At 47.5% G+C, this 27,791-nt stretch overlaps 1 protein-coding gene across 2 annotated transcripts; it reads right to left on the minus strand.

Moving 5' to 3' along the window:
* Positions 1–951: 951 nt before the first annotated feature.
* LOC113876830 (liver carboxylesterase-like) lies at positions 952–27,791 on the minus strand. 2 transcript variants are annotated; one of them, XM_027516512.1, is made up of 14 exons: positions 27,686–27,791; positions 25,022–25,226; positions 21,382–21,526; positions 20,473–20,606; positions 18,236–18,389; positions 16,434–16,538; positions 14,109–14,213; positions 11,742–11,780; positions 9,096–9,236; positions 7,231–7,311; positions 6,803–6,950; positions 2,614–2,745; positions 1,552–1,624; positions 952–1,286 (listed from the first exon to the last, which is right to left on the minus strand). In XM_027516512.1, exons 1-14 carry the CDS (start codon positions 27,735–27,737, stop codon positions 1,103–1,105), a joined length of 1,698 nt encoding a protein of 565 aa, XP_027372313.1. In that variant the 5' UTR covers positions 27,738–27,791; the 3' UTR covers positions 952–1,102. The 2 variants fall into 2 exon arrangements, with proteins under 2 accessions (XP_027372313.1, XP_027372312.1); XM_027516511.1 differs by having other exon boundaries at positions 25,022–25,229.

The raw sequence follows: 27,791 nt of genomic DNA on the forward strand, positions 1-27,791 counted from the left end.
GCTTTCTCTGATCTTACTACCTGTTACCAGTATTTCTCAAAGCTCCCTGATAGAGGTCCAGGGAGAAGGGCCAGCAATGAGTAACCTTCCTGTGGGTCCTTGGTTTCTGAGGACTGTATACTCCCTTACCCGCTCACAGTTGGCCTTTAACACTTGATGCTCATTTTAAGTCACTCTACTCACACACGCAGTGACTCCATCTTCCACCTGTCAGCAGTCAGTCAGTGTTCATGTCCCATCTGTCTTCCACAGTGCTCATCTTCCTTCAGACTTCAGGGTAATTGCCCTGCAACCTCTTTGAATGAATCAGAAAAAGTCATGAAACGGAATAATCCAGATTTTTCTTGCAGAAAGTGTGGCCGTAACTTTCTTAGAGATTTCTACATCCCAGGAGAAGACAGTAGTCACCCCAGGAAATCTGAAAGAGACAGTTTTCAGGTGATACTCCTGGGACTCACTTCAGGGTGGTCACTGCTTGGATCTGATGTAGTTCAGACCGCAGAGAGGGTTCATATGAGTTGTTGGAAGAGATGGCCCCAGGGAGGGGCCTGGAAGGATAACACGTAAGTTGAAGAAAGCACTGTAGACCTGTGGGAGGGCCAGTAAGGGCCAGGCAGCCATGCCACATGTCGCCATGCCCCGTCCCTCTCTTTCCCACTCCAGGACATCCTCAGTCTGTGTCGCCTCCATCTCTACAGGCACCTCTGCATGGAGGAGGGGGACACGGCACTCTGGTCCCCCACATCCTCTCATTGGAGTTGTGGATGGCCCAGAGACATGGAGTGATGCAGCGTCCCCCTCAGCACCTCCCAGGGCCCAGCCCGCTCCACTCTGCACGTCCAGAGGTCAAGCCAGAACGGCCAGAGCACCTTCCTGCCGATGGTGCCCACTGCCTTCATCCTTCTCTCACTGAGGAGGATGACTATTCCAGCGCAAGACAAAGACATTGACTTGGTCTCCAAAAGAACGTTTATTTCCAAATCGAGGCCACAGAAACAGAAACTCCCCCTCCCTGACCTCTGCCACTCCCATCGGATAATTCCTCAGCCTCCACAATAAGATGCCTCTTTGGTCCATAAACATTTCTAGAGAAACCCCCGGTTTACAGCTCAACATGTTTTGACCGTGGTGCCTTCTTTGTTGCCTCCTGGGACAGAAGCTCATTCCAGAAAGCCACTTTCTCACTTTTCAGCTTCTCGGCTGCCTGAGTGTTAACACCAATCTGAAGGTATCCTTCTTTCTGGTCATACGCTGGCCAGTGGGGAAGCCCCTTCCCATTGGGATTCCTAGAACAAAATCAAACAGAAATTCCCCAAAGCTGCTGTGTGGTCTTGGACCTCTGAGATTGTCAGGGACCCCCCTGGCTTCATTTCTGCCAAAGGCTCAAATGCCTCCAGAGATAGGAGGCTGACCATGTCCTGGGCAGCCAATCTATCACGGGGAGCTCTCATCTCAGAGGTCACAGGGCGGGGCGTTTGACCATCACACATTGGAAGCTCCCCCCACCCAACAGACACGCCCAACCCCGCTCCATGTCTGCCAGCAGCTCACCCATTCCGAGCAAAGTTGGCCCAAAATTTCATCATCATCTTGCTGAGGTTGATCTCTTCTTCTGAGGCACCATCTGTGGGGAGGGGACAAAGCCAATGCTGCTCAAAGAGTGGTTCATGGGCAGTAGCAGCACTTGAGAAATTGTTAATAAATTCAGAAATGGGGGCCTTACTCCAGACCTACTGAGTCTGAGTCTGCATTTTAAGAAGATCTTGGGTAACACAAGTGGACTTTAAACTTGACAGTTACCAACTGAGGCTGGGCTCAGTGAAGGGCTGCAGTCGATCCATAAGCTGACTGCCTTGTCTTCTGTGCCCACGCGACTGCCCTTCTGCCTTTAGTGTTTCAGGGACACACCCCAGGGTTGCTGCTAGAGTAACCCCACTCCCAGGATGCTCTCCTTTGGGTCTTTTCTCGGTGTCTTTGATCCACACACATTTTCATAGAATCTGGAAAATAACTGAGCTCCAAGATCCCGCAAAAGTCACCCAACCAGGAAATGCCCAGAGGCATTGTGTGTAATGAACAGTTCTGTGATGTGTCACACACAATTTGTCTGTAACTACTAATGGTTAAGGCATTGAAGACATCTGTGAAAAGTTTTTATTTTTTTTAATATTACACACCTAGATATATTATGATATTAAAAGATATGAGTTTCAGACAGATAGATGATTGGATAGAGAGACACACATGTTAGTCCTGATTCAAGGTAAATAACAACTCTAATTTTACCCTCACGCACATTCTGATGTGTTCTTGTGAGGGCAGAGTGAGTGGTGGCCTTCTAGCCCTGAGCAGGGCCCTGCGGGTGACCCAGCTCCCGTCTTGCTAACGCCCGGTCTGGATTCTTACAGTGACCAGGGTGAGGGCACAAGGATTCACATTCTCCATCAGGTTCATTAGAGCAAAAGGATGGTTGGGACCTTTGTCCTTCCACCCTGTTATGGTGAATTCAGGAAACTAAGACCTGGAGAGAAGGAGGAACCTGCCCAAGGTCACCAAATAAACTTGAACCCAGATCTCCTAACTCCAAGTTCATAGTCACCAAAGGGCCATCACCTTGCAAAACTGGAATCCCGAAGACAGAGGACTGTTCATCCCCATGGTCCCCTATCACTGTCTTGGATTTCAGCTCTGATGAGAATCTTGGGCGATACTGAAATTCGTACATGTAGGTTGGGACTCCAGCATCTGGAAAACATGGATTCATACATGGTTCATTTCAGCAGACGCACACCTGATGGTATCAAGGTCTCCGGGGGTCTGTGAGCAATCAGGAAATTGGGGGCACGCCTAGTCCTGAGTGAATAACAACAGTATGAATAGCAGCTGCCCGCTGTGAGAACCAACCGTGTGCCAACCTTGTGTGTTCCTACAGGAAGCCCCTGGTTATGAGCACATTAAAAATTTTGGAAAAATTTCATCACTTGTTTAAGGCTGCGTAGTTGGTAGAGGTGGAAAAGGATTTGAGCTGGGTATTTATTGAATGAGTAAGTGAAGAGTGAATGAATGAATGTTGAAACCTTGAGTAGCTCCATTCTAAATAAATATAGGGGCACTGGGTCAGTTCACATAAGCCCCTTTTGATCATCCATGCACAAGGACATCCATACATGCACACTTTATTGTATTTCATTGCTGACAGGCTAGTCTTCATTTCCTTTGAGAATACCTGCAGCCTGACAGGTGTCTTCCATTATGTCCATTTTTGAACCTTTCCAGTGATTTTCACATGTATTCCAAGAGTGAAGTAAATTCAAGTTGTGAGCCTGAACGTGCGGATTTAAACACAAACCTATGCAGAAAGGGGAAAATTTGCTCCCCGTGTCTCAGGAAACCTCAATCCAGTATTTCCTTTTTGTCCGTCCTCTCACATGTCTTGATTCCTGCGTGGCTCAGGGAGTGTGCAGCACTGGCAGAAGGAAGAAGGGGCTGAGGAAGGGGACAGTCCCTCTCTCCTGGCCTCTCTCCTCCCCTCTCCTCTCCCCTCTCCTCTCCCCTCTCTCCACCCCGTCTCGAAGCCCCAAGAAGAGTCAGTTTTCCTGCTGATGCTTTAGCAGAGATGCTCATCTTGTTCCTTCAGGGCTAACTCGTGGGCCCCCCACCTGGGGAGCTCTGTGCTTTGCACTGATCGTTATGCCACAGCCAGTGACTGTAATGGGGAAGGGTCAGGCCCCAAGGCAGACTGGTGGGCAGATATCACAACATCCCCTCCCCGCCTTGGGGATACTATCACATTTGGAAAATGCCAAAAAAAAAAAAAGAAAGGAAAATGAACAAAATGATCACTTATAATCGCACTGCTCAGAGTGCAGAGTGCTCTGTTAATATTTCAGAACTTATTCCACTTATGCATATAAAATTATGATACTATTGATAATTATGTTATTACATATGCCCATAATAATTGCTTCATGTCATTAAAATTTCCCAACAAAGTAGTTTAACAATATATGCCATCCCAACAGGAGGATGTAAAATAATTTGTTTAATTGCCTCCCTCATCTCCCACCTTTGCACTTTGGTTTAGCAAGAGGTGGTTTTTGGAAGAAGCAATCCTCTGTGGTCCCACAAGCCACTTATTAAACAGTTGCTTCAAGGCTGTGGGCTTCCCTGGTGGTTCAGATGATAAAGTATCTGTCTGCAATGCTGGAGACCCAGGTTCGATCCCTGGGTCGAGAAGATCCCCTGGAGAAGGAAATGGCAACCCACTCTCGCCTGGAAAATCTCATGGACAGAGGAGCCTGGTAGGCTACAGTCCATGGTGCTGCAAAGAGTTGGACACGACTAAGTGACTTTACTTTACTTCAATGTCAAGCAGAGAATGCCGTAAGGAGGGGCTTTAACCTTGGCTCTACCATTTTAAAGTTTTAGAAAGAACTCATGATCCAACCATAGGGGAAAGAACTTTCATGAATGAGAGAAATTATTTTTGGGAGCATATTGCCCAAAAGATATTTTTGTTCATTTTTTTCTTTTTAACATTTCTGGCTTAAACTTCTGAGATTTATTAAATTCCTACAACCACAACACAAGTCTTCAAAAGAATAAGTAGGGCACAGGTTTGAATAGTAACATTTAGGAACAATAAGAAAAGCAGAGGGAAGGAAATAGCTAGCAATAAAAAATACACAAATTTAAACAGTGTGATGTTCTTTTTTCTCTATTTGGTAAGGAGGGGCTTATGAAATTGGCAGCATTATTTTTATTTTTTAATCTGAGTATCTTAACAGAGAGAATTAAGAAATACTCATTCTTATATACTGGAAGCAATTTCACAATATGTATCAAGAACTTTAAAATGGTCCTACAAGCTAGCCTAGTAATTAAACCTTTAGTAACCAAATCTAAAAAAAAAATCATCAGAGATTTCGTTAAAGATATATGCACATCAGGCTGAGCATAATATTTTACAGCATCAAAGTATGGTCAGCCTGCCTCAATATCCAGTAGGACAGGAATACTAAAGTAAATTTTAATGTATTATTCCATGAGATAATGGATGCTTTTTATGAGTTTTCATTGACATTGAGGAAATGCTTACCATATAGGATTCCATGAAAAAAACACAATATAAAATTAATATTTAAATTATATGTAAGTCATGGGAAGATTAATGAAGAAAATATGTCAAAAATTTATAGTGGATATTTCTATGAATTTTGAAGGCTTCCAAGGTTAGAGCTAGCTTTGACTATAAATTTGACTAGAAACTAGAAATTTCTAGTTTCTTCTTTATGTGTTTCCATATTTTCAAAATGTTCTACAACTATAAGATGCTAATTTTTATATTCAGAATAAGTTCTCTTCTGTATAAAAAAAGACTTAAGACAAGTACAAAAAGTTAAAAAAAGGAAAGCATAATGTTAATGAAGTCTGGGAATTCCAAGCAAAAATGACTCTGATGGGGGTCCGACACATCCTGACTCACCCAAGATGACTGGGTCAACAGACAATGAAGCAGAGGAAACCACATGTATGGAGAGACAAGACCACTTTGTGAGAGAACAGCTCTGACCCCAGGCCGCCCCTGGCTGAAGAGCTTCATCAAGACCCTAGGGAGGAGGAAGGGTAACCAGAACCTATCCATGACTGTATTGAACTGGGGGGACCTGGTAGGTCAGCTGTAGCTACTTTTTATTATGCTTATAGAGTCCCAAATTCTAAAACCCTTCTAGCATGGTTAGAAAGAGTGATCTGGGTCAGAGAACCACGTCCTGCCTTGCAGACTAGGTGAGAGATAGCTCCTGGAAAGGGAGGGTCCTGTGAGGACCTCAGCAAGGCACTCCAAAAGGACACCTCCTGTCCAGGTGAGCTCCTCCATCCTTGGCCTCATGCCCCTAGGGCCCCCTCACACACAGTCTTGGGATATGCTAAAAGGTCCTGCGATAGACCCAGCACACACTGGCATGGAACAAGGCCAGCTGCAGACATCAACATTCTCCAGACCACTTGCCCCATACCTCCCTCTGCTCAGTCCTTTGGGTTTTCTTGGTCCCAGACAACATTCCTGATCCGACACTTGGCCTCATGCTATCTCAGCTCCACTGGTTAACAAACTAGTCTGAAGCTATCTCTGACCTTGGAAGGTTTCTAAGACAAAACCTCCAATATTTGCCCTGTGGCCCCACAGACTACTGTAATTCAGGTGAGGGACCCCGGGGCAGAGACTGTTGGTGTCTCCCCAAGTCCCCTGCTTCTGGGCACACTGGCCAGAGTTCCACCTCCTGCATCTGTAGCTCTTTGCCTGAGGTCTTCGGCAGCCAGAGACCATTCTGCCCACATGTGCAGCAGATTAAAGCACCAGGGAATTAACTGCCCTTGGGAACAGCCTTCAACTGATGACTCATCAAAGCTGGAGGATAAATACCCCAGCTCTCTTGCCACTGACTGGGGAAAACCCTGAGCCACGTCTTCTGCTGGTTTCCCAGTGATTCCCCAGCCCCAGGTGTCCGTGGTGGATACTCGCTTGACAGCACAGTGTAGACTGACTTCCTTGTCCATCCGTGTCACTTCTCCACTCCTCTACCAGTGTTACCTGGGATCACCCCAAATACACTGCCTGCATTTAGGTCCTTCCTCAGAGTCTGCTTCTGGTGGAAACCAAAATAGGACAGTGCCCCACCCCTGGCTATGTGGAATGCATCTTGAAGTTTTCTTATATCTTTCTGTGCTGAGGGTTAAGACAGAATACAGTGTGAAGCTGGTGGGGTCAGGGTCCCTCTCCTGTCCAATGTCGAAGACTCACCTCTGTGGTAGCGGGCCGTGTTCACAGACGGGACACCAAACAACCCATCTGCAATCAAGTCCAGGAGCAGGTCTTTCTTTTGGACGGGGTCATGTGTCCCTCCTAAATACTTGTCAGTGGCCACTGGAGCCAGTTCCTCAGGGATGTTCTGAAATAGATCAAAAGTTAAAGTGACCACCAAGCCCTAGTGAACAGCCCTGGCTTCCCCAGCCAGGGAGGAAGGCTTGCATTAATGGTGAACTTCTCAGGCCCCATGCCACCACTCCTGCCCACCCCTGGTGGTGAGGTGGAAAGGCAGAAAAATAGGAGCTGAACCCCCCTGACCCCTAGCCCCAGTCTTCATTTTGCCATCAGATGCTCTGAAATTGGAAACAAGCCCCTGCCCCTCTTTGGTGCTCAGCCAGTTTCTGTGATTTCTAGAGTCTTACAAGGATGGGGTAGGACTTCCACACGAATGACGTGGCCATCTCCTGGTCCATCTTGCCTGCAGTGAGTGGGAAGCCCATGAGCTGTTAAAACAAAGGTTAAGCAATTATGAAATCATCAGGAAATAGCAGGAAAAACCAAAGTGACCAACAGACCAAACTAAATGGAAGCTGAAGGTCACTTTGTCATGCGTTTTTGATGAGTTTTGGACTCAAATGGACTTTAATATCCAGAGACCAAGGAGTGTAAAGAGGATAATGTAATTGTTAAGGGAAGCTGTCCTAGTCCTTGTGTGTGTGTGTGTATATGTGTGTGTGTGTGTGTGTATGTGTGTGTGTAGACACACACAGACAAACAATTAGAGTCCCCAGAGTGGTCCAGACAGACAGGGAAGATTTCGGCCAGCCTAGGGTTGAAGTGAAGGGCTCTGGGGCAGATGACATGGACCCACAAATACCCTACCTGTGTCAGATAACTGGTAAAAAAAAAGTGAAAGTATTAGTAGCTCAGTCATGTCTGACTCTTTGCAACCCCATCGACTGTAGCCCAACAGGCTCCTCTGTTTGTGGAATTCTCCAGACAAGAATACTGGAGTGGGTAGCCATTCCCTTCTCCAGGGGATCTTCCCGACCCAGGGGCTTTACAGGCAGATTTGATAGTCAGATAACTGAGAAAGCCCCAAATCCTGCCATTATGACTTTGGTCCTTTGGTATAACCTCTGAAATCATTCTGAAGAACCGCAGAACTACAACTCCATTAAAGCTCAGCCCTAAGAGACTAGACCAAACTCCAGGACAGCTAAAGAAGGCTTAAGGCCATGTCCCCAGGATGACCGCAGGCCCCCTTCAAGAGCTCTGGGCTGCCAGGAGATTTTACTGTTTGTTTCCGCCAAAGCCTGGTGATAGGCAGGTAGGTCCCTGAACTCCCTCTTAGAGCAGTTACTTTAGAACTCTTGTAATTATAAATCTTTTCTTTGTCCCTTTACATGTAAATCTACCACCCAAAGCTGTTTCCTCAAGGAGCTGAGAGCCATCTCTATGAAAAACAAACATGCAGGGGATAATTCTTGCTCTGTCCTCCAGTCCCTGTGAAAAGATAAAGGCCTAAGTTCAGTGGGAACCTTGATTCTACACACTGCCTCCTGTCATAAGACAGAAGTTTGTTTCTTCTCCAGATAAATGCCAGCTAACAAATCCAGGTGGTCCAGTCACATGGACAATCCACCCCACCCCACCCCACTCCCACCCACTCCTTAAATAAGCTCCAGGCTTTCATTTCAGGGATTGGATTCAGTTCACGATGGATCTTTTCCCTAGAGCAGGGGTGTAACTGAATCAAATCTGTTACCACGTCACCTAGTGTCCGGCTTTGTTTATCTTTGGCAGAAGGGAAAGCCCTTCCTAACTTTTGAAGTCAATTTTAACCCAGGAGGAAGCAGGCTCCTCTGACTCTTTCCGTGAGATGAGTGAGAGCACGGGTGACCAGGGGTGATTTGTGGGGAAAGCATGAAAACAGCAAGCCCTAGGGGAGAGGCTGCAGGTCCCAGACCTCACTCTCCAGAACCCCCGAGCCCCTGGCCCCGTCCAGGCCTTGGGTTTCATCTGCCCAGTGACGATCTCCACCGGCCCTCCCGGAACCAGCATTTCAGGATCCATGGATGGGGGGACAATCACAGAGTGTGTGGGGACGTGGGTCCCCAGGGCTACATCTCCCAGATGACAGTGTGGACCATCAGAGATAGTTTTCATGGAAATGTCAACTTTTGTATGACGGGGACAGCTGGCCTGGTCCCAGAGAGAGGTCTGTGACCAGAGATGGGAGGGTGATGGGATGGGAGACAAGTTTATGAGGCCTGCGCTTTCTCACCAAAGGCAGAATCCAGCCAAACTCTTGCTTGTTGATTCCGACGATGTAGGGAACAGTGTTGAAGTTCTTTTCAGCCAGCATCTCTTCTGGCATCTTTGGCAGCAGCACTCCGTCAACCACGGTGGGCAGGAAAGGATAGGTCTGGGGAAGAGGGCAGAGTATTGTCTGTGCTTCCCCTTCCAGGTCACACCCGCATCCCCGTCTCCACCTGCCGGAGCTCACAACCAGTATCGCACACCTGAGTCCTAACAAAGGGGGATAACTCTGTGGACCCCAGAGGGTAGGACTCTGACCAGGGGACAGCAGTGGCCAGGTGATGGGGACAGATCTTCAGTCAATTTGGTATAAAAATATATAATATATAATGTGCATATATTTGAAGTATCTATCTATCTAACTATATGTCTCTTTCCAGTCTCATTCAGCTCTCTGTATTTGTGATACTTAAGCTCTAAAAACTTACTGTAACGGACTTCCCTGGTGGTCCCCCAGTTAAGAGACTGTCTGCCAATGCAGGGGACATGGGGTTTAATCCCTGGTCCGGGAAGATTCCGCAGGCCTCAGGGCAACTAAGCCAACAAGGGCTCAGCGGTTCCCTGGGTGATGGGACTGTAAATCCCTTGGCCATCAGCCTCAACAGTGCTGCCCACTGTGCTTTTTTTTTAATCCGCCTTCATCTCATAAAATCACAAACACAGCTTGTTTTTCATGGCTTCGTCACACGCTATAGATGTTAATTTAGCATATTCCTAAGCAGCTCAACGAACTGATCGGCAAATAATCTTTTCCTTATTCTGGATGCTACGCATTGTTGATTCATTAACACTGAATTCTTGACCAGCAGCACTGTCATCCATGCCTGAAGGCAGTTTGTCTAATACTCATATTTCTCACAAGTCAGACACATTGTAGGCTGCCTGCACTTAGGCACACTAGACAGCCCTTCTGTCTGTGGTCGGGATTATTTTAAACAGCAAAATTGACAGCACAAAACTCAAGAATGCAAAAGGTGGCACTAAATAGGACCATGAAAAGATATGTTAATGGTATTAGAGATGAAACAAAAAGACAAAAATGTAGCTCCTTGTTTGATCTCTGTGAAGAAAAGGGAACCCTCCTACACTGTTGGTGGGAATGTAAATTTGTGCAGCCACCTTGCAGAACGGTATGGAGGTTCCTTAAAAAGCTAAAAATATTATCATATGACCCTGCAATCCCACTCCGAGGCATATATCCACAGAAAACTCTAATTCAAAAAGACACATGCATCTCAATGTTCACAACAGCCCTATTTACAGTAGCCAAGACACGAAAGCAATCTAAATGTCCATCGACAGATAAATGGATAAAGAAGATATGGAACATATGATGGAATATTACTCAGCCATGAAAAAGGATGAAACAATGCCATTTGCAGTAACATGGGTGGCCGCAGGGATTATATACTAGGTGAAGTAAGTCAGAAAGAGAAGGACAAATGCCATATGATATCACTTATATGTGGAATCTAAAATATGATGCAAATGAACTTATTTACAAAACAAAACAGACTCACAGACAGAAAACAAACTATAGTTACCAAAGGGGAAAAGGGGTCGAGTGGGGATAAATTAGGAGTTTGGGATTAGCAGATACAAACTCCTATATATAAAACAGATAAGCAACAAGACCCTACAGAGGGAGCTATATTCAATATCCTGTAATAAACCATGGAGAAGGAAATGGCAACCCACTCCAGTGTTCTTGCCTGGAGAATCCCAGGGACAGGGGAGCCTGGTGGGCTGCCGTCTCTGGGGTCGCACAGAGTCGGACACGACTGAAGTGACTTAGTAGTAGTAGTAATTAAACCATAATGGAAAATAATATTAAAAAGATTGTGTATATATATGTATAGTTGAATCATTTTGCTATATACCAGAAACCAGTCCAACACTGCAAATCTACTTAAAAAAAAAAAAAAAAAAAAAAACTTTGTTGAATGACTAAGTCTCATTTGATCCTCTCTACACCTTTTAAGGTAAGACTCCCCAGGGAGTCTGCAGAGAGGCCAGGACTGAGATGCCACAGAAGTAATGCCATCAGAACCTGGTGAAGGGAAGCGTTGGAAGGTGAGAGGAGACGAAGGAGATGGGAGACTGCTGTTGGAGTTTCCCACGTGGCTGGGAGGAGAGTGGTGTCCTGAGGACTCAAGACTCATGGCTCCTTTCCCCACATCCCTGCAAACAGTGCGACTTGCACAGTCAGTCAACCTGAAACCCCCCAGGAGATGATCCGGGCTCCTCCTGGAGGCTTCTGAAGAGCCCCTTACCCAGTCATCTCCACTCCCCACAGTGGAGGTTTCTCGTTCACCTTCTCCCAACAGGGCGTTTTCAGGAATGTAAACAAGACCATGGGCTGGTTGGGGACAGGGACACAGAGTTGGTGATGGAGAGCACTGCCCGGGGGTCAGGGTACTGGGTTCTAGTCTGATGACTGGTCTCCTCCTGGGGCCACCCGGACATTACTCTATCTCTCTCTGGGCGTCAGCAGGGTAAACACAAGGAGCTACTATGGCTTCGCATGGGAGAATTCCTGTCATTCATATGTAACTGGAGCTTAAAGGTGTCAAGACTTAAAACCCATAATAAAGAAACCAAAGGTCCTTACCTTTGTTGGGTCTCCCAAGAAATTAAGAGTGAAAAAGTTCTGTGAAGACAAAGACAGAGGTTGTGGTGAGGAGGCTTCCTGGGAAGAAAGCTGACCTCTGTGAGCTGTCCCAAAGGTACCAAGTGCTCCTTCCTGGTGCCACCCTGGCTGGGCTGAAAGGAAGCGGGCACGACACCCTCCCCTGGGCACCAGCACAGGGAGCAGGTGTGGGATGGGGGAGGGGAGCTCTGCAGAGGACTGTTGGTTGCCTGCCTTGCCCTCCACCCATTTCCCCTTCTTCTTCCTCCAGGCAACAACACCCTGATTTTCCTTTGGGGGGCCCCCTCTCCCCAACTCTCACTCCATGATTACAGGCATCTGTATGTGACCTCAGGTGCACCAAATCCCTGAATACAGGGACTACTTCAGCGGTGGACATGTGCCCATGTCAGTTCAATAGAGTTTACCCAAAACTTTTGCTGGAGTTATTGGGAAAGAGGGTTTCTAAGCAGATAGGATGTAAGACTAGAGTATTGTTGTTTAACTTCCCTAGGGGCCAGATCTGCCTAAGAGTGAAGCCAACACAGAAAGGTAAAAGGTGAGGGATAGAGACTGATTCTTAATAGCATCATATGTGCATCCAGATCCAGCCACGCCAGAAGCCGTCAACTCCTGGACTTGTCCGTGAGTTACCAGAAGATTCTGTCACAATATATTCCTCTCTCTTCTCAAAGCACTTTGAGATGAGTTTTCTCATCTTGCATTAGAAAATCCTGACTCCTACAAACTCACTGAAAATTCTCTTTGTTGTAAGTTTACCACGATTGTACTGACATTATTGTTATACTGTAGCTAACAGGCCTGACCAGTACATATGAGGTCACCAAAAACGGTCTCTCCATTATGTGTTGTAGCCCTGCAATCCAGGTGCATGTGTCCATGTGTGTGTGTCTATGTGTGTGTACTAGGGTGAGAAGGTAATCATGGAAACACTTCCACATGATCTCAGAAAACTCAGGAGGATTATAGAGGCTCTGGGTTTTACCAAAGTTACCAATTCTCCCTTTATAAACTGGACCTCATGTACCACATTGAGAGGTGCTGAAATAAATTCACATCCTTTCAGGCATTAGAAGGCAGTTGTGTTTTCATTCTTTGAACATATTGGTCACATCATGTGAGCCTGAGAAGCCAGGATCTAAGTCCCAAGGCCACACTGGAAAGGGCTCAGAGTCCAGTGTTAGAGACTTGTTTCTGGGGGTCCAGGAATACCCTCCGAGTCCAGACAGAGAGCCCAGGTGCTTAGGTTACTCTGGGCTTTCTTTCAAACCCTCCCCGACAGAGAGGATAGTTTATATTGGCCTGGGTGCTATATTTCTGGGTGTCCATCCTGCTGTGGCTTCTCTGTGATGACGCACTGCCACAGACATCCATCAAGCCTCACAGGTCACCTTCTCTGTGAAGTATCCTTGCTTAGTACAACAAATACTTCCCCTCTCTGTATGCCTACCACACAGAGCCCACAAAGTATGTGGGTGTGTTTCTCCCTGGAAAGTTCCTTGTGAGCAGGGACTATATAGCTGATTCACGTTCACATCACCCTCCCTGCTACCACCCCTCCCCGCCGCACACACATTTAACCTAGATACATGGATGGATGAAGTGGTCAGTAGGTGGAGTACTGGTGAGTCAGATGGACAAGTGGATACATGGAGATGGGTGATGGATGGATCACTGATTGGAGGGACGGATGATGGAGTGACAATACTGGTATCTGGATGGTGCATGGATAATTAATAATAGATGAATGAAAAGTTTTGAATGGATTTGTGGGCTGGATAGAGGAATGATAAGATAGATGAATAAATGAATGGATGGTTGGATAGATTAATGGGTTGATGTACAGTTTTCCTAGAATAACAACTGAGGCAGAGTCTTAAAAAAATCTAGAAAAGTGGCCCACCATTAGCTTAAAAATGAAAAGGTTTCTAAGTTAACTAAGACAAATTGTGATAATCTTTCCAAAAATATTTGTTTTTTATATTTCTGTCCCTAAAGTTCAGGATGGTAGTTACCTCTGAAATATACAATGTTTAATTTTTTAAAATATATCTAAAAATGAGAATAGAAAAAATGTTTTGATAGATCTAGAGGATTATTAATTGTTCATTATGTTCTTTTTTTGACTTTGCTAAAGTTTGAGGTATTCATAATAATAAATAAAAACAGTTCCCCATTCAGATCCAGAGGCTGACACTGCTCCTGGGAGGTGAGAAACTGTCCCAGGTAATTTTTCTAGGGCAAGAGGACTGAAGCTGAAATGGTGAAGCCTGGAGCCATGTTTCCAGGGTTGGCGGCTCGTTTTTCCAAGAGAACTGATGCACTTACCATCTTTTGTGTTATCTCCAAGAGCTCGTCCTCCGTCTTCTGGCGCAGGCAGTGAACAAGGACAGCCGAGGTGATGGTTTTGCACCCAGCAAAGGCAGCAATTCGCTACAGAGATCACAGGTGACAGCAGAATTCAAGAGTCACTTCTCTTCCCTCCATCAATACTGAGGTGTTCTGTCCCAACCTCAATTTCTCAAGGCAGCCAGAGGTAGCAGAAAACACCCGAGACCAGGACTTCCCTGGTGGTCCAGTGGTTAAGAATCTGCCTGCCAGTGCAGGGGATCCGGGTTCATCCCTGGTCTGGGAGGATTCCATCTGCTGCAGGCAACTAAAGCCACGCACCACAACTGCTGAAGCCCCTGCACCCCAGACCCCATGCTCTGTAACAAGAGAACCCACCACAGTGAGAAGCCTGTGCGCCACAACTAGAGAAAGCCTGCACACAGCAATAAACACTCAGCACAGTCAAAAATAAATACATGATTAAAAAAAAATAATAATAAAATTAAAGTTTAAAACACTAAAAGAAGAAGAAGAAGAAAGAAAAAGAAAATGCTCCAGACCAGTTTGCGTGGGTCCTGGGTCCCAGTCATGCCGATTATACAGCCTCTGCTCTGTTACTTTATGTCTGTTAAAATGGGCACAATATCCTTGAAACTGAAGAGAGGTATCATGGAATGGAGCTTAAAAATGTGGAATCCACAATCCCACTATCTAATTTCAAATCTTGTCTCATCCAATTAACAGCCATGTGGCCTCAGGCCAGTCACTGGCAAAGTGAAGCCAGAGGGGAAGATGCAGCGGAGAACTCAGGCGCCAGGATGGTGGGGCACTGGAGAGTGTGCACACTGGAGACGGGTCCAGTGTCTGACATGCAATCAGTGCTCAGCCATAAGAAGTGGACAGAGTAGGGGGAGAGAGAGAGGGAGGTAGGGCAAGAATAAGAATCTTAGATTCCTTCATTATCTTAGATTCCTCCCTTTAAGTGAGGCTGCTGGCCCTACCCCTCCACCAACCAGCCCGACCAAAATGCTCCACATCACTGACTCTAAGGCACACTCCTCAGCAGGGCCTTTGTGTTGCTCACCCTTCCCTGTCTTCCTAACATTCTCCAAATAAAGGCAAAGTCCCCACTAGGTCCTATGTAGCATGGCCCTGCCAATGGCCGCATCCTCAGCTCTCTCCAGGTGCTGTCTGCACTTTCTGCCCTGGCCATATCAGCCTTCCTCACCCTCTCACTTGAGATACCTGCTCCTGCCACAGGACACTTGCTCAGGATGTTCCCTCTTCCTGGATATTCTTTTCTTACCAAGTAATTTACTGCTCACCCTTCTCATCTCAACTCGTTGATCATTATTTTTTCCAGGAGCCTTTCCTGATAACTTCTCCCTACACACTGGACTAAGTGCTCCTTTTGGATTCTTTTGACATCAGGTACCTCTTCTCTCGGAGAAGGCAATGGCACCCCACTCCAGTACTCTTGCCTGGAAAATCCCATGGATGGAGGAGCCTGGTAGGCTGCAGTCCATGGGGTCGCTAACAGTCGGACACGACTGAGCGACTTCACTTTCACTTTTCACTTTCATGCATTGGAGAAGGAAATGGCAACCCACTCCAGTGTTCTTGCCTGGAGAATCCCAGGGACGGGGGAGCCTGGTGGGCTACCGTCTCTGGGGTCGCACAGAGTCGGACACGACTGAAGCGACTTAGCAGCAGTAGCAGTAGCTCTTCTCTATTGCTCTAGTCACAGTTGACATTTTACAAGTTGTGCAATTGTATAATTATTACTCTATCTCCTAAATTATAATAGAAGCTTCATGAGGTTGCCAGATGTCAGATTATATCAAAACTACTTGTTGAGTGAATGAATGATTGAATGAATGCTCCAGGAACCTACCCCAGTCACAAGCCCCCAGGGAAAATCCACTCCAGGCTCACATGAGGCCAATGAGTTCAGCAGACTCAGACACTGAGGGAGGCAACACAGATGCCACTGCCCACTGTGCAGCCCCTCACCCCACCTGGCACACTTTGGGACGCATGTTCAGTGCAAAGTGCACCGGGGCTGGCAGTCCAGAGTCACGAGCCCGAGTCCAGCTCTGCCCTCATCACTGGCTGACCTTGACAAGTTCTTCTGCTCTCTGCCCCAGTTTGCTTAGCAGGAGAACTGGGAGGTGGGGTGGAGTGTGTCCTCGCCCTTCCTGGTCAGCCACCCTCACTGCTATGATTCTCTGAGGATGTCAGCCAGACCCTGTGATAAGAAAGGGCCCTGACAACTTCAGCAGAGCAGAGCATGGTGTAGGGACAGTCCAGTGTGAGACCTACCTTAGCTTCAGCCTTAGAGTCCTTCTTGACCAGGCCAGGAATAAGGGCAACACCACTCTCTGAGATGGCCCGGTGGAAGAGATTCTTGGCCAGAGGAGATAAAACCTGGGAGGAGAGTGGCAAGAAAGGGAGTTTATGCTCACAGGGAGTGGGGTCTTCAAGAGCTAGACCCATCCATAGCCCCATCCTGGACTGTTCCTATGGAGACCGTGGGGCTCAGTGGACATGACAGGTCCTTGCTTGAACTGACTGACCTTGTTCCCTAGACTGACCGGAGGGTCCAGCTTCTCCAAGAAAACCTCCTCTAGAGGGAACCAGGTGTACAGAGTGAGGCATAACAGTCAAAGTATCTGAAAGGCAGCTGGAAATTTCTAGCATCGATTTAAACACACAGTTCTAATTTTCCAATTCCATTACTCAGGATTTAAGGGAAATGATTTGGAGGCAAACAAAAATCTCCAAGATGTTCACGTTATTCATAACAGTAAAAAGTGGAAATAACACAAGGTGTTATATGACATTGGGTAAATAAGGTATTTTTCATTCTTCATTCAAAGACTAGAAATACTAATGACTATACACACAAAACATAAATAATAATTAATGGTTAGGGAAACATATATGCTATAATGTAAAGGAAGCTTTTTTGTTTAAAAATTCATACATATAGATAGATGATAGATAGGGTGATTCATGGGAAAAGGGCTATTCTGGTGGCTCAAATGGTAAAGAATCTGCCTGCAATGCAGGAGACCTGGGTTCAATCCCCGGGTTGGGAAGATACCCTGGAGGAGGTCATGGCAACCCACTCCAGTATTCTTGCCTGGAGAATCCCCAAGGACAGAGGAGCCTGGTGGGCTACAGTCCACAGGGTTGCAAAGAGTTAGACACGACTGAGCGACTAAGCACAGAACAGCACAACAGCATGGAAAAAAGACCAGAAAAATGAAACTGTCCATGGTGAGAATCACTGGCTAATGGGATTGTGGATGAATTTTTATTTGAGGGGGTTATCTATGATTTTCTTTTTTCTCCATTTTATAAAATATAAAAAAGTTTTCCCTGAATATTCAACTATGATTCCACATGTTTTAAAAATATAGTAATAGTGCTCAATAGTGAGGTAGTTGGAGTGTTTCCCACAGCTCCCAGCACCTTCTAATCTGGCTTTCCAGCTTTGCTTCCTTTGGTGTCTCCCTCATTCCCATTCCCCACACCACACTCCCAGGTCCTATCTGTGTCCCTTGTCGCCTGTCCCATCCCCCATCCCTCCTCTTCTTCTCCTTCTCCCCAGCCCAGCTCCATCCCTCAGCCCCAGAGACTGCTGCCCTCCCTCCTGGGCATGGACAAGCCCCCAGAGCCCTCAGAGGGGACCCCCAACCTGTTCCTAGTGCTCGTGTCTCCCTGAACTGTAGGCCTGGCTTCAAGTCAGACAAGGACACCCAGACCAACCTCATGGTCAGCTCCTCTGATTAATCATTTACACCCACCCCTAATCTCAAAAGAAGTGAGGCGAGTCCTAATGTTAAAATGATTAAGAAGGAGAGGATGAGCTCAACCGACACAGGACAGCAAGAGAGTGTCTGTCGCAGCTGTGGCTGCAGCTACGGCCCTGGAGGCTGAGCTGAGTCCTGAGCTTCCTGGGGGCCAAGGGGAGTCTGGCCATTAACTCTCCACCATCTGATGCTGCACAGAGGTGGGTCAGCCTTGAATCCAGATCTTGAAAGTAAAGGTCCCAGGACTAGATGGGCTGGTCTGCAAGGGGTCCCATCAGCAGCCACATCAGGGCCAGGAAGACTTACAAGAACGGAGACACTTTCCGCTCCTGCTGACCCTCCAAAGATGGTCACAGAGCCTGGATCCCCTCCAAAGTTGGCAATGTTCTCCTGGACCCAGTGCAGCGCAGCTACCTGGTCCAAGTGGCCCCAGTTTCCCCGGCTGTGCTCGTCCCCTGTGCTGTGAGTAAGAGAACAGGGTGGGGTTGGGGGCAGAGATGTCCCGGCAGGGCCCTGAGGACCAGAGATGGGGCTGGGGGTCCAGGGGAGCCTTCTGGAAAGGACTGGGCTTCCACAACCCTGACACAGGGTCTTCATCTTCTTCTATCCTATTCTGCTGTAGGGCTCTACATATCCATCCTTTATCTATTGACTGAGCATTTCCTATGAGTACATGGACTTCACAAATATCCAAAGAAGGGCGTTCCCGGTGGAAGAAACAGCAAGTGCAAAGGCCCTGGGGTCCAGTGAAGCAAAAGTGTGAGTCTAGGACATGCAGCTACAGAGGGTCCTGAGGCTCTGGGTGAGGACATCCATGTCGCTGTAAGTAAGAAGGGAAGCCATTGCAGAGATAACAAGATTCCATTTATGTCTTAAATGATCACTCTGGTTACTGTGGAACCAAGAGGATTTGGTGGTGACTGAATGTGGGGAGTGAAAAAAAGAGAAGAATTCATGCAACCATAAGGTTTTTATCCAGAGTAACTGGAAGGGTGTATTTGCCAATAGCTGAGCATGAGGCCCTGTTGAGGGGACCATGGGAGCCAAGGGCTATGTCTGTTAGTGGAGGAGTGAGGTGCCCTCAGATGCCCCATAGAGAAGGTAGGAGGCACTTAATGGTGTACTTGTGGGCTTCAGTGGAGAAAAGGGACTAAAAATAGGAAGCTTGGAAGTGCTCCCTGAGGTCACTCAAGGAATCAGTGGGACAAAGAAGGAGATGCACAGAGGCTGAGACAGGAGGAGGAGGGCCAGGGAGGAGCTGAGAAGGAGGACCCATGAGGGAGGAGGTGGCCAGGAGCCAAGAGAGGTCAGCTTTTCAAGAAGAACTGAGGGATCACGTGTGGATCTGCCAAGGTTGGCTGAGAGATGCTGGGGCATGGTGACCTGGACCAGAGTAGTCTGGTGTCTGGTTGGGGTGAAACCTTGGTTCATGTGGTAGAAGAGAGACTGGGGGAGAGGAAGTGGGGCGAGTATGTGCAGTTACACTGTCCCTGGGAGCAGACACGGGTCGTGGGGGGAAGAGCTGAAGGGTCTCCGTGAAGGGGACACATCCTGAGACACGACTCCCCTGGGACAACCCTCCCCCAGCCCACAGGTCTTTCCAGGGAGGTGACCACCTCTCACCCAGGCCACCCCCCAGCATCTCAGAGTAAGAGGTCCTGGCACCAGTACATTCGGGAAAAGCTCAGTAACTGCCTGCTGGAAACCTGGTTCCTGTCCCCACAGAATCCACACAGGAGACTCAAGCCTTCACTTACGCATGTGCCAAGTTCCAGAAGGAAATGGGGTGAGTGGCCCAACGCTCCTCCCAGTAGATGTACCCCTGGAGTCAGATGCTCCTTACCACCTCCTAGTTCCAGGCACCCGTTCCTTCACCTACAAGACTTCACGGAGCTCCCACATGAGTCTACCCCTTCCTTTTTTTAAAAAAATTAATTTATTTTTTTAATTGGAGGCTAATTACTTTACAATATTGTGGTGGGTTCTGCCATACACTGACATGAATCAGCCACGGGTGTACATGTGTCCCCCAGGTCCTGAACCCTCCTCCTACCTCCCTCCCCATCCCTTCCCTTTGGGTTGTCCCAGTGCACCGGCTTTGAGTGCCCTGCTTCATGCATTGAACTTGGACTGGTCATCTATTTCACATATGGTAATATACATTTGCTTCCCCAGGAGATAAGATGTGTGAGCCTCTAAGTGCTGTGCTGCATGATAACTGTCATCTTAAAGATACTGCAACATGCCAGGCAGCAAAGTGAAAACGAGATAAGTAGTTCAGATGAGATAACATCTGGGTTGGGCTTGGTAGGAATAATAGGAGTGTGTCAGGGAGATTAGGTGTTTTATGTGTAAGAGCTCAGAAGTAAGTGCACCAGGGTGGCTGGGGAATGAGAAGGTAGGTGGAGCCCAATTAGGAGGGGACTCAGATGTCTTAGTAGGGAGCCTAGCAAGGAGCCCCTTGAGGGCTTGCATGACCAGAGTAGGGTCCTAGCACCCCCACACTCCGGGCAATGTGCCATCAGGAGAGTCCAGAGTCTTACCTGAAGAATCCCCAGATGCCCAGGCGGTACTGAATGGTCACCACCACCACATTTTCATGGGCAGAGAGGACCAGCCCATCACAGCTTGATGCTCCACCCATCAGCAGAGCTCCTCCATGGATCCACACCATCACCTGGATTGGGCGGGGTGGGGGGGGGGACCCAACCACACAGGTTACAGAAAGCAGAGCTGGGGAAGACCTCAGAGGCAGGTTTGGTCACCTACCCATTCTCCAGCAGTGGCCCAGGCCGCCACCCCACTCAGGGCACCCCAGCTGCCCCTGCCTGTCTCCCCTGCCCCAGTGCCACCTGCACTCAGCGCTCTTCATGCTGAGAGCATCATCATGGGAACAGCCAAGGCTCGAGCATCATCTTCTTTCCAACACTCCCACCACCCTCACTCCTGGGCCCCTCACCCAGCTCAGTACACTCAGCATGCAGAAGCCCTTGGTTAGAAGCTTGTTTCAGCTTCATCTTAGTTACCTTTTGTGTGGCGAATTCAACTTCTCATGTGAATGAATGATCGTGTCAAGAAGCCTATGCCCTGGGTGGTACCTCATCTTAATATGACTTCCTGCTGCCTCCTTCTGCTCCCCAAATCTCACCCATCCTCCAAAGACCGGCCTAAAAACCACCTCCTCCAAGAAGTCTTCAACCATTTGATGAATATGATCTGAAAACCTACTAGGTGCCAAGGACTGTGGTAAGAATTGAGGCCATTCATAATGCATGTCCCCAAATTTAAGGAGTTCACATAGCAAGAAAGTGAGAATAGCTAAAGTTTTTGTTAACACCATCATCATGGGAACGGCCAAGGCTCGAGCATCATCTCCTCCCCAGCACTCCCACTCCTGGATCCCTCACTCCTGGACCCAACACCAGCCTTGACCAGTGGTTCCCACCGCTTACCGGCAGCCTGCTTCTCTTCATCAAGTCAGCAGGGGTGTAAATATTTAGGTAAAGACAGTCTTCAGAAAATTTAGTTTTAACAGTCTCCATTCCGTTGCTAATGAGGTCTGAGGTCATTTCCACCAACACTGCGTTTTGGGAGCACCTGGGAGGGGCAAGGAAAGAGAAGAACTCCTGATGTTCAATCAGAGCTGACCAAGGAGATGTCTCCTGTAGTGAGGCCAGGTCTTGGACTGGGAGAAGTAAGCCTGTAAACAGAGCTGTCTTACCAGATTCCAGACACTGGAATGGGTAGGAGACTACCTGGGGGGTCAGGATAGGGGGCTCTAGGGCTCACCAAGGTCTCTGGGGAGAGTGACTAATGAGAAGACCTGGCACCTCCCCCTTTCAGGAGCTTCGGAATGCATTGTGTCAAGAAGATGCTGCTTATGAGCCTGGAAGTGGACCATTTCCTGCATTCCCTGGTTGCAGCTGGCTCTCTGCTGCATAGCGAGTGCAGGGTGCTTACGCTCCTCTACAGGTCAACTAGGAGTTCCAGTTCATGGGAGACTTCCAAAAACGGTGAGAAGCCACTCTGTTGGCAGTCATTTAAGGCATGCCACAGGTCAAGGGCAAAATATTTGTGGTGAACATTAGGAGAGCTTGGTTCTAGTTCTGCCTCTGCACTTACGTGCCGGGTGACCTTGGGCAAGTTCCTTCTCTGTTCTGGGTCTCAGTCTGCCACGTCTGAATGCAGGGAATGATTTCTATACGGGTCTTGCAGCACTGACATGCTAAGATTTTGTCAGCTCATCTCGTCAAGTGTTATGCATTGCCCAAATAATGGATCTGAAAGGTCTAACAGCGGTAACAGGCAATACTTAATATTTAAAAGACACTTGCTCCTTGTAAGGAAAGCTATGACCAACCTAGACTGCATATTAAAAGGCAGCGACATCACTTTGCCGACAAAGGTCCGTACAGTCAAAGCTATGGCTTTTCCCATAGTCATGTATAGATGTGAGAATTGGTCCATAAAGAAGGCTGAAGGCTAAGGAATTGATGCTTTTGAATTGTGGTGCTGGAGAAGACTAGAAAGTTCCTTGGACTGCAAGGAGATCCAACCGGTCAATCCTAAAGGAAATCAACCGTGAATATTCATTGGAATGACTGTTGCTGATGCTGACACTCCAATACTTTGGCCACGTGATACTAAGAGTCAACTTGTTGGAAAAGACCTTGATGCTGGGAAAGATTGAAGGCAAAAGGAAAAGAGGGTGGCAGAGGATGAGATGGTTAGATAGCATCACCGACTCAAGGGAGATGAATTTGAGTCCAGGAGATAGTGAAGGACAGAGGAGCCAGATGGGCTACAGTCCATGGGGTTGCAAAGATTCGGATATAACTTATGGACTGAACAACCACAAAATCTTCAGATCAGGGGCTTCCCTGGTGGCTCAGTGGTAAAGAATCTGCCTGCCAGTGCAGGAGACACAGGTTCAATCCCTGATTTGGGAAGATCCCACATGCCACGGGGCAACTAAGCCTGTGAGCCACAACTACTAAGTCTGTGCTCTAGAGCCTGGGAGCCTCAACTACTGACGCCTGCGCGCTAGATAAAGACTGCACAGCATCAAAGACCCAGCACAGCCAAAAATAAGTAATAAGATAAATAAAATTATTTTAAAAAATCTTCAGATCAGACCCATGATATGGGTTCTATTATTATCCCCATTTTACAGTTGAGAAAACTGAGGCACAGAGAGGTTATAGAACCTGCCCAAGGTCACATAGCCATGAAGAGTCAGACTATGCACTGCTTATGTTTCCGAGGACATTATAAGCCACATTTCCAGATTTTCAGAAAGCAGGCATGGTGGCCCCCAGTACTGAGGTGCTTGGATGACATAGCTGTCAAATGACTGTCAGAGCCCCAAAGAGACCCTCTTGATTTCCATCCTGGAGGAGCTGTCCCCAGATCACCAAGGCAAGTGGATATAGTATTCATAAAAGGATACAATGAAAAATTAATGGGAAAGAGAGTTCAACATCACTAGTATTGAGATAAATGCAGAATAAACTCTAAAATTATATAAATAATTATGAGGCTAATAATTATTATTATTTTGCCTACTCAATAGCCAAAATATTTTTAAATAATCTCAAGCATTGGCTACGGTCTGGTGAATGAAAGTTTTCATATATTAACGAAAAGAGTGTAGCTGGGACATTTTCGGAAGGAGATTTAACAAAAGGTGATACTGTTTTACTCAGAAATGTCATTTCTTGGAACTCAGCCTCAATTACTGTGAATGTGCATAAAGGTTTGGCTATAGGATGTTCATCACAGTGCTAATTATATTATCAAAAATATCCAGAACTTAATGGTCCCAAATAAGAGACTGGGTAAATAAACTATAACTCAATACCCAATGTAATGTAATGTCAGGCTGTGATATGTAATGACATATAACCATGTTTATGATACAAATGAGCAAAGCAGACATCCAAAGTATCTGTATCGGGCTTCCCTGGTGGTCCAATGGTTAAGAGTCTGCTTTGCAATGCAGGGACATCGGTTTGATCCCTGATCTGGGAAGCTCTCACACGCTGTGGGACAGTGAAGCCCGTGAGCCACAACGACTGAGTCCGAGCCCTACAGCCCATGCTTCACAACAAGAGAAGCCACGGCAGAGAGAAGCCCACGATCTCAACTAGAGAGTAGCCCCTGTTCCTTGCAACTAGGGGAAGCCCACGTGCAGCAACAAAGACCTGGTGCGGCCAATAAAACTTAATAATCAAAATTTTTAAAATTGTTAAAAAAAATAAAGAATCTGTATTGTGTGATATGATACTGTGATATAATAAGAAATGTGTCTTTGGTCTTCCCATTTCCTGCAAGGAGTTCCTAAAGCCCTAGGAATTTCCTAAGTGAAGAGAGTGACAAACGCATCATATGTTGTGTTAATGAGGTGGTTCTGGACCCCACCTTAGGGCGGAAAGTAGCGGCAAGAGGCAGATCCTGGAAATCCCCAGAGATCCACGCATGTAGATGTCCTAGGTGTTCTGGGGGATGACTTTGACTTCTTTGCCCAACGTGGACACAGTGACTAGGACACACCGACCATTGCTGTCCTCCTTACTAGGCAGCAGTCACACCTGGGAGTTAGGAACTGGCGATACCCCAAAGACTCCCCACCCACACACTTCCTGGCCCACCTCACTCCCCAGCTGCATCGAAGATCAAGACAGAAGAATAAACAGAATCGTTACTTCTGACCACTGCTCAACTCCTTGTTTTATTCCAAAGCACTTAGCCTATTCTTACATATTATTACTCTGCTACCTTGCATATTGCTCAGGATCTGTCTTTCCCTGCTACAAAGGCAAGCTGCATGAGGGTGGGATCTTTCTTTGGGTCACTGATGGATCCCAGGACACTAGAACACGCCTGACACATAGGAGGTGCTCCAGAAATATTGGTTGAATAAAAGGCTCTACAGTGCTGTGAGAATTCTGGAATGCTGGTAAGGATCTACAATATCTTGAGGATTTCAGAATAAAGCATAAGCCACTCAGAGGATTGCCTTGGCTCCTTCCTGCATCCCTTTGAGACTAACATCCCCACTGAACGATGCCAAAAGCCACACCCCCGGCTTACATGGGAGAGTAAGAGGTGGTATTCTTCACGAAGGTCCATGGTTCTGCAGGCTGCGGCGGAGCAAACCTCAAAGATCCAAGAGGAGGCTTGGCAAAAGGAATTCCCAGGAAAACGCCCACAGGCTGTGCAAATCCTTTTAAGCTGACATATTTTCCCAGGACTCTGCCCTGAGCGGTGTCCACAATAGGCGGTGAGGGTGGCAGCCCTGCTGGACATTGGGAGGAAATGAGGACACGTCAGAGGTGAAGGTTTGAACCGGATTCTGGGTGGACTTTGTTACCTTTGCCATGTGATCTTGAATGTCCTCTCAACTCTCTAAGCCTCAGCTTCTTATGTGAGAGACAGTGAAGCTGACTGTCCTTCCTAACTCACAGGGTCATCAGAGAGAGCGAGACTGGGGGTCACACTCTGTCTGTCCCATTCCCATGGAGCAGACAGTTCCTTCTCACTGAGCTCAAATGCATCTCCTGCAGTTGCCACGTCAGGCCTGGTCCTCCCTGCTTGGGGACATCCTGTACCTTCACAAGGCAGGTGGCCTTCGTGTTGACCCCTGTTCATGCTCATCTCTCAAGTCCTCTCTTGTCCATCCTCAACAGCTGCAGTTTGTTTAAGCATCCTAACAGAAAATGATTTCCAGCCTCTCACCCTCCCAATTGTTCCCTTTTAGATACAGAAAAAACGACAACCTCTCCCTCAAAGCGTGTGGCCAGAACAGAGAAGAATAACCCAGATCTGGTCTTATAAACACATCTGATGATAACCTTCAAGAGACATGAAGTGGACAGATGGCCAATTGGCAAAGGTGAAAAAGTGGGTGGTGCTGTGAGGCACAGGCAGCAATGGTGACGGCGGCGGTTACCACCTGAGGTGCATGTAATGATGTGTATTGGGTACTTTCTCTGTGCCATGTGGACATTCCAATGACAAAAGCCTCGCTAGGGAAACATTAATATGCCCATTTTACAAAAGAGGTAACTGAAGAAATGGAGGAAGCCAGTATGGATCTTTAAAAGATGGAAATAGACTGACTCTACCCAGATAAACCAGCAGAAAGGGGATAATCAGCTTCTAATGTGCTTCTTACTCTGCTCTTCCCCTCAGTTCCAGGCCTCTCACAGTGTCACAGCACCAGGAAGAGGATTAAACCCAGTGTAGACTGGACTGTCAGAGCACTTGCTCTGGACTCAGGAGACAGGGATAGAATTCAGAGCATGATTTTCCAGCTGACCTTGGATACATACCTTTCCCCTCTCTGAGCCTCGGTTTTTCCATCTATAAAATGGTACAGATACATTCTGAGGGCTCTTGCTGCACCCTTGTATTAACCATGTCTTCTATGCTGTGTATTCTGATGCTTTGACACTGGGAGCCTTGCTGATTCTGGGGGGACTGCCCCTCCCAGAGTTAGCCAATCCCTGGAGACAGGAATGAACTTTCTCTTCCAGCATGCCAGAGGCTGAACCCCAACCACCTTATTTATCAGGCCCTCCACAATGGCCACTATCATCCTGCCCTAATCACTCCAAGGCAAAGTACCTAACAGTTGTGGGCACTCCCTAAGCCCTAGAGCGTGGCGGGGATTGGCTAGTTCCCTCACCCTATCCAGCCCACCCCACTAACCAAGATAAAGTTCTTGCCCTGATTCCTCCCTTCTTCCTCTGCCCCTGACACACCTGGTGCTTCACCTTCTAGCCCACCAGGTGGTGTCACACCCCCACCTCTGGGAAACTGGGAAAAACAAACTATCTCTTAAATGGCAATTGGCTCCTGATCTATGGGCTTTACCACACCTCAGGGTGTCTATTAATACACTATAAGTTATAACAACTCTTTTACTTATGAATCACTGCTTTTTCACTTTTTCCAATTCCAGACACTCTTTAGAAACAACCCATTTCACACTTAGAACAGCCCAATGATGTAGATACAGTTCTCACCTCCATTTTAGACGTGCAAAACTTAGACACAGAAAAGAAACATCCCTTGTCTAAGAATACATAGCTACTGAGTGCTGCCTTGGATGGGAACCCTTGTACACTGACTCCAGAGTGGACATTAATACTCCATTAACCCACTTTTGGAGAAGGCAGTGGCACCCCACTCCAGTACTCTTGCCTGGCAAATCCCATGGATGGAGTAGCCTGGTAGGCTGCAGTCCATGGGGTCCCTAGGAGTCGGACACGACTGAGTGACTTCACTTTCACTTTCATGCATTGGAGAAGGAAATGGCAACCCACTCCAGTGTTCTTGCCTGGAGAATCCCAGGGACCGGGGAGCCTGGTGAGCTGCCGTCTCTGGGGTCGCACAGAGACGGACACGACTGAAGTGACTTAGCAGCAGCAGCAGCAGCAACCCACTTTTAGCCATATCTGGACTAATGATCAAGGGGGAAACAGACGGAGCTCGCCAAAGTCCTCAGCTGCTCAGCGATAGGTGAGCTGGTTGCCCTCCTGCACGTGGCACGGCCGGTGGGCTCCCAGTGGGTACCCTCCCCTTTGTCTCCTGTCGCCGCCGGGAGTTGGCAGAGCCTCAGAGTTCTGACAGCTCGCGCTGCTGTGGGACCTGGCAGCTTGTCACTGCTTTGCACTGTACGCTTCTCCTCCACCTGGTCCCCTACAAGGATTCCCAAAGACCGCCTGCTATTTGCATTTCAGGACGACTCACCCCAAGCCGTGGAAATGGCGAGGGAGGTCAGGACGAGAGCGACGAGCCACATCGTGGCAGGACAGCAAGCTCTTCGTCCTCAGGTCTCTGTGCCTACCGAGGGCCT

Source organism: Bos indicus x Bos taurus, chromosome 18 (genome assembly GCF_003369695.1).
Source record: "Bos indicus x Bos taurus breed Angus x Brahman F1 hybrid chromosome 18, Bos_hybrid_MaternalHap_v2.0, whole genome shotgun sequence".
Lineage (NCBI taxonomy): Eukaryota > Metazoa > Chordata > Mammalia > Artiodactyla > Bovidae > Bos > Bos indicus x Bos taurus.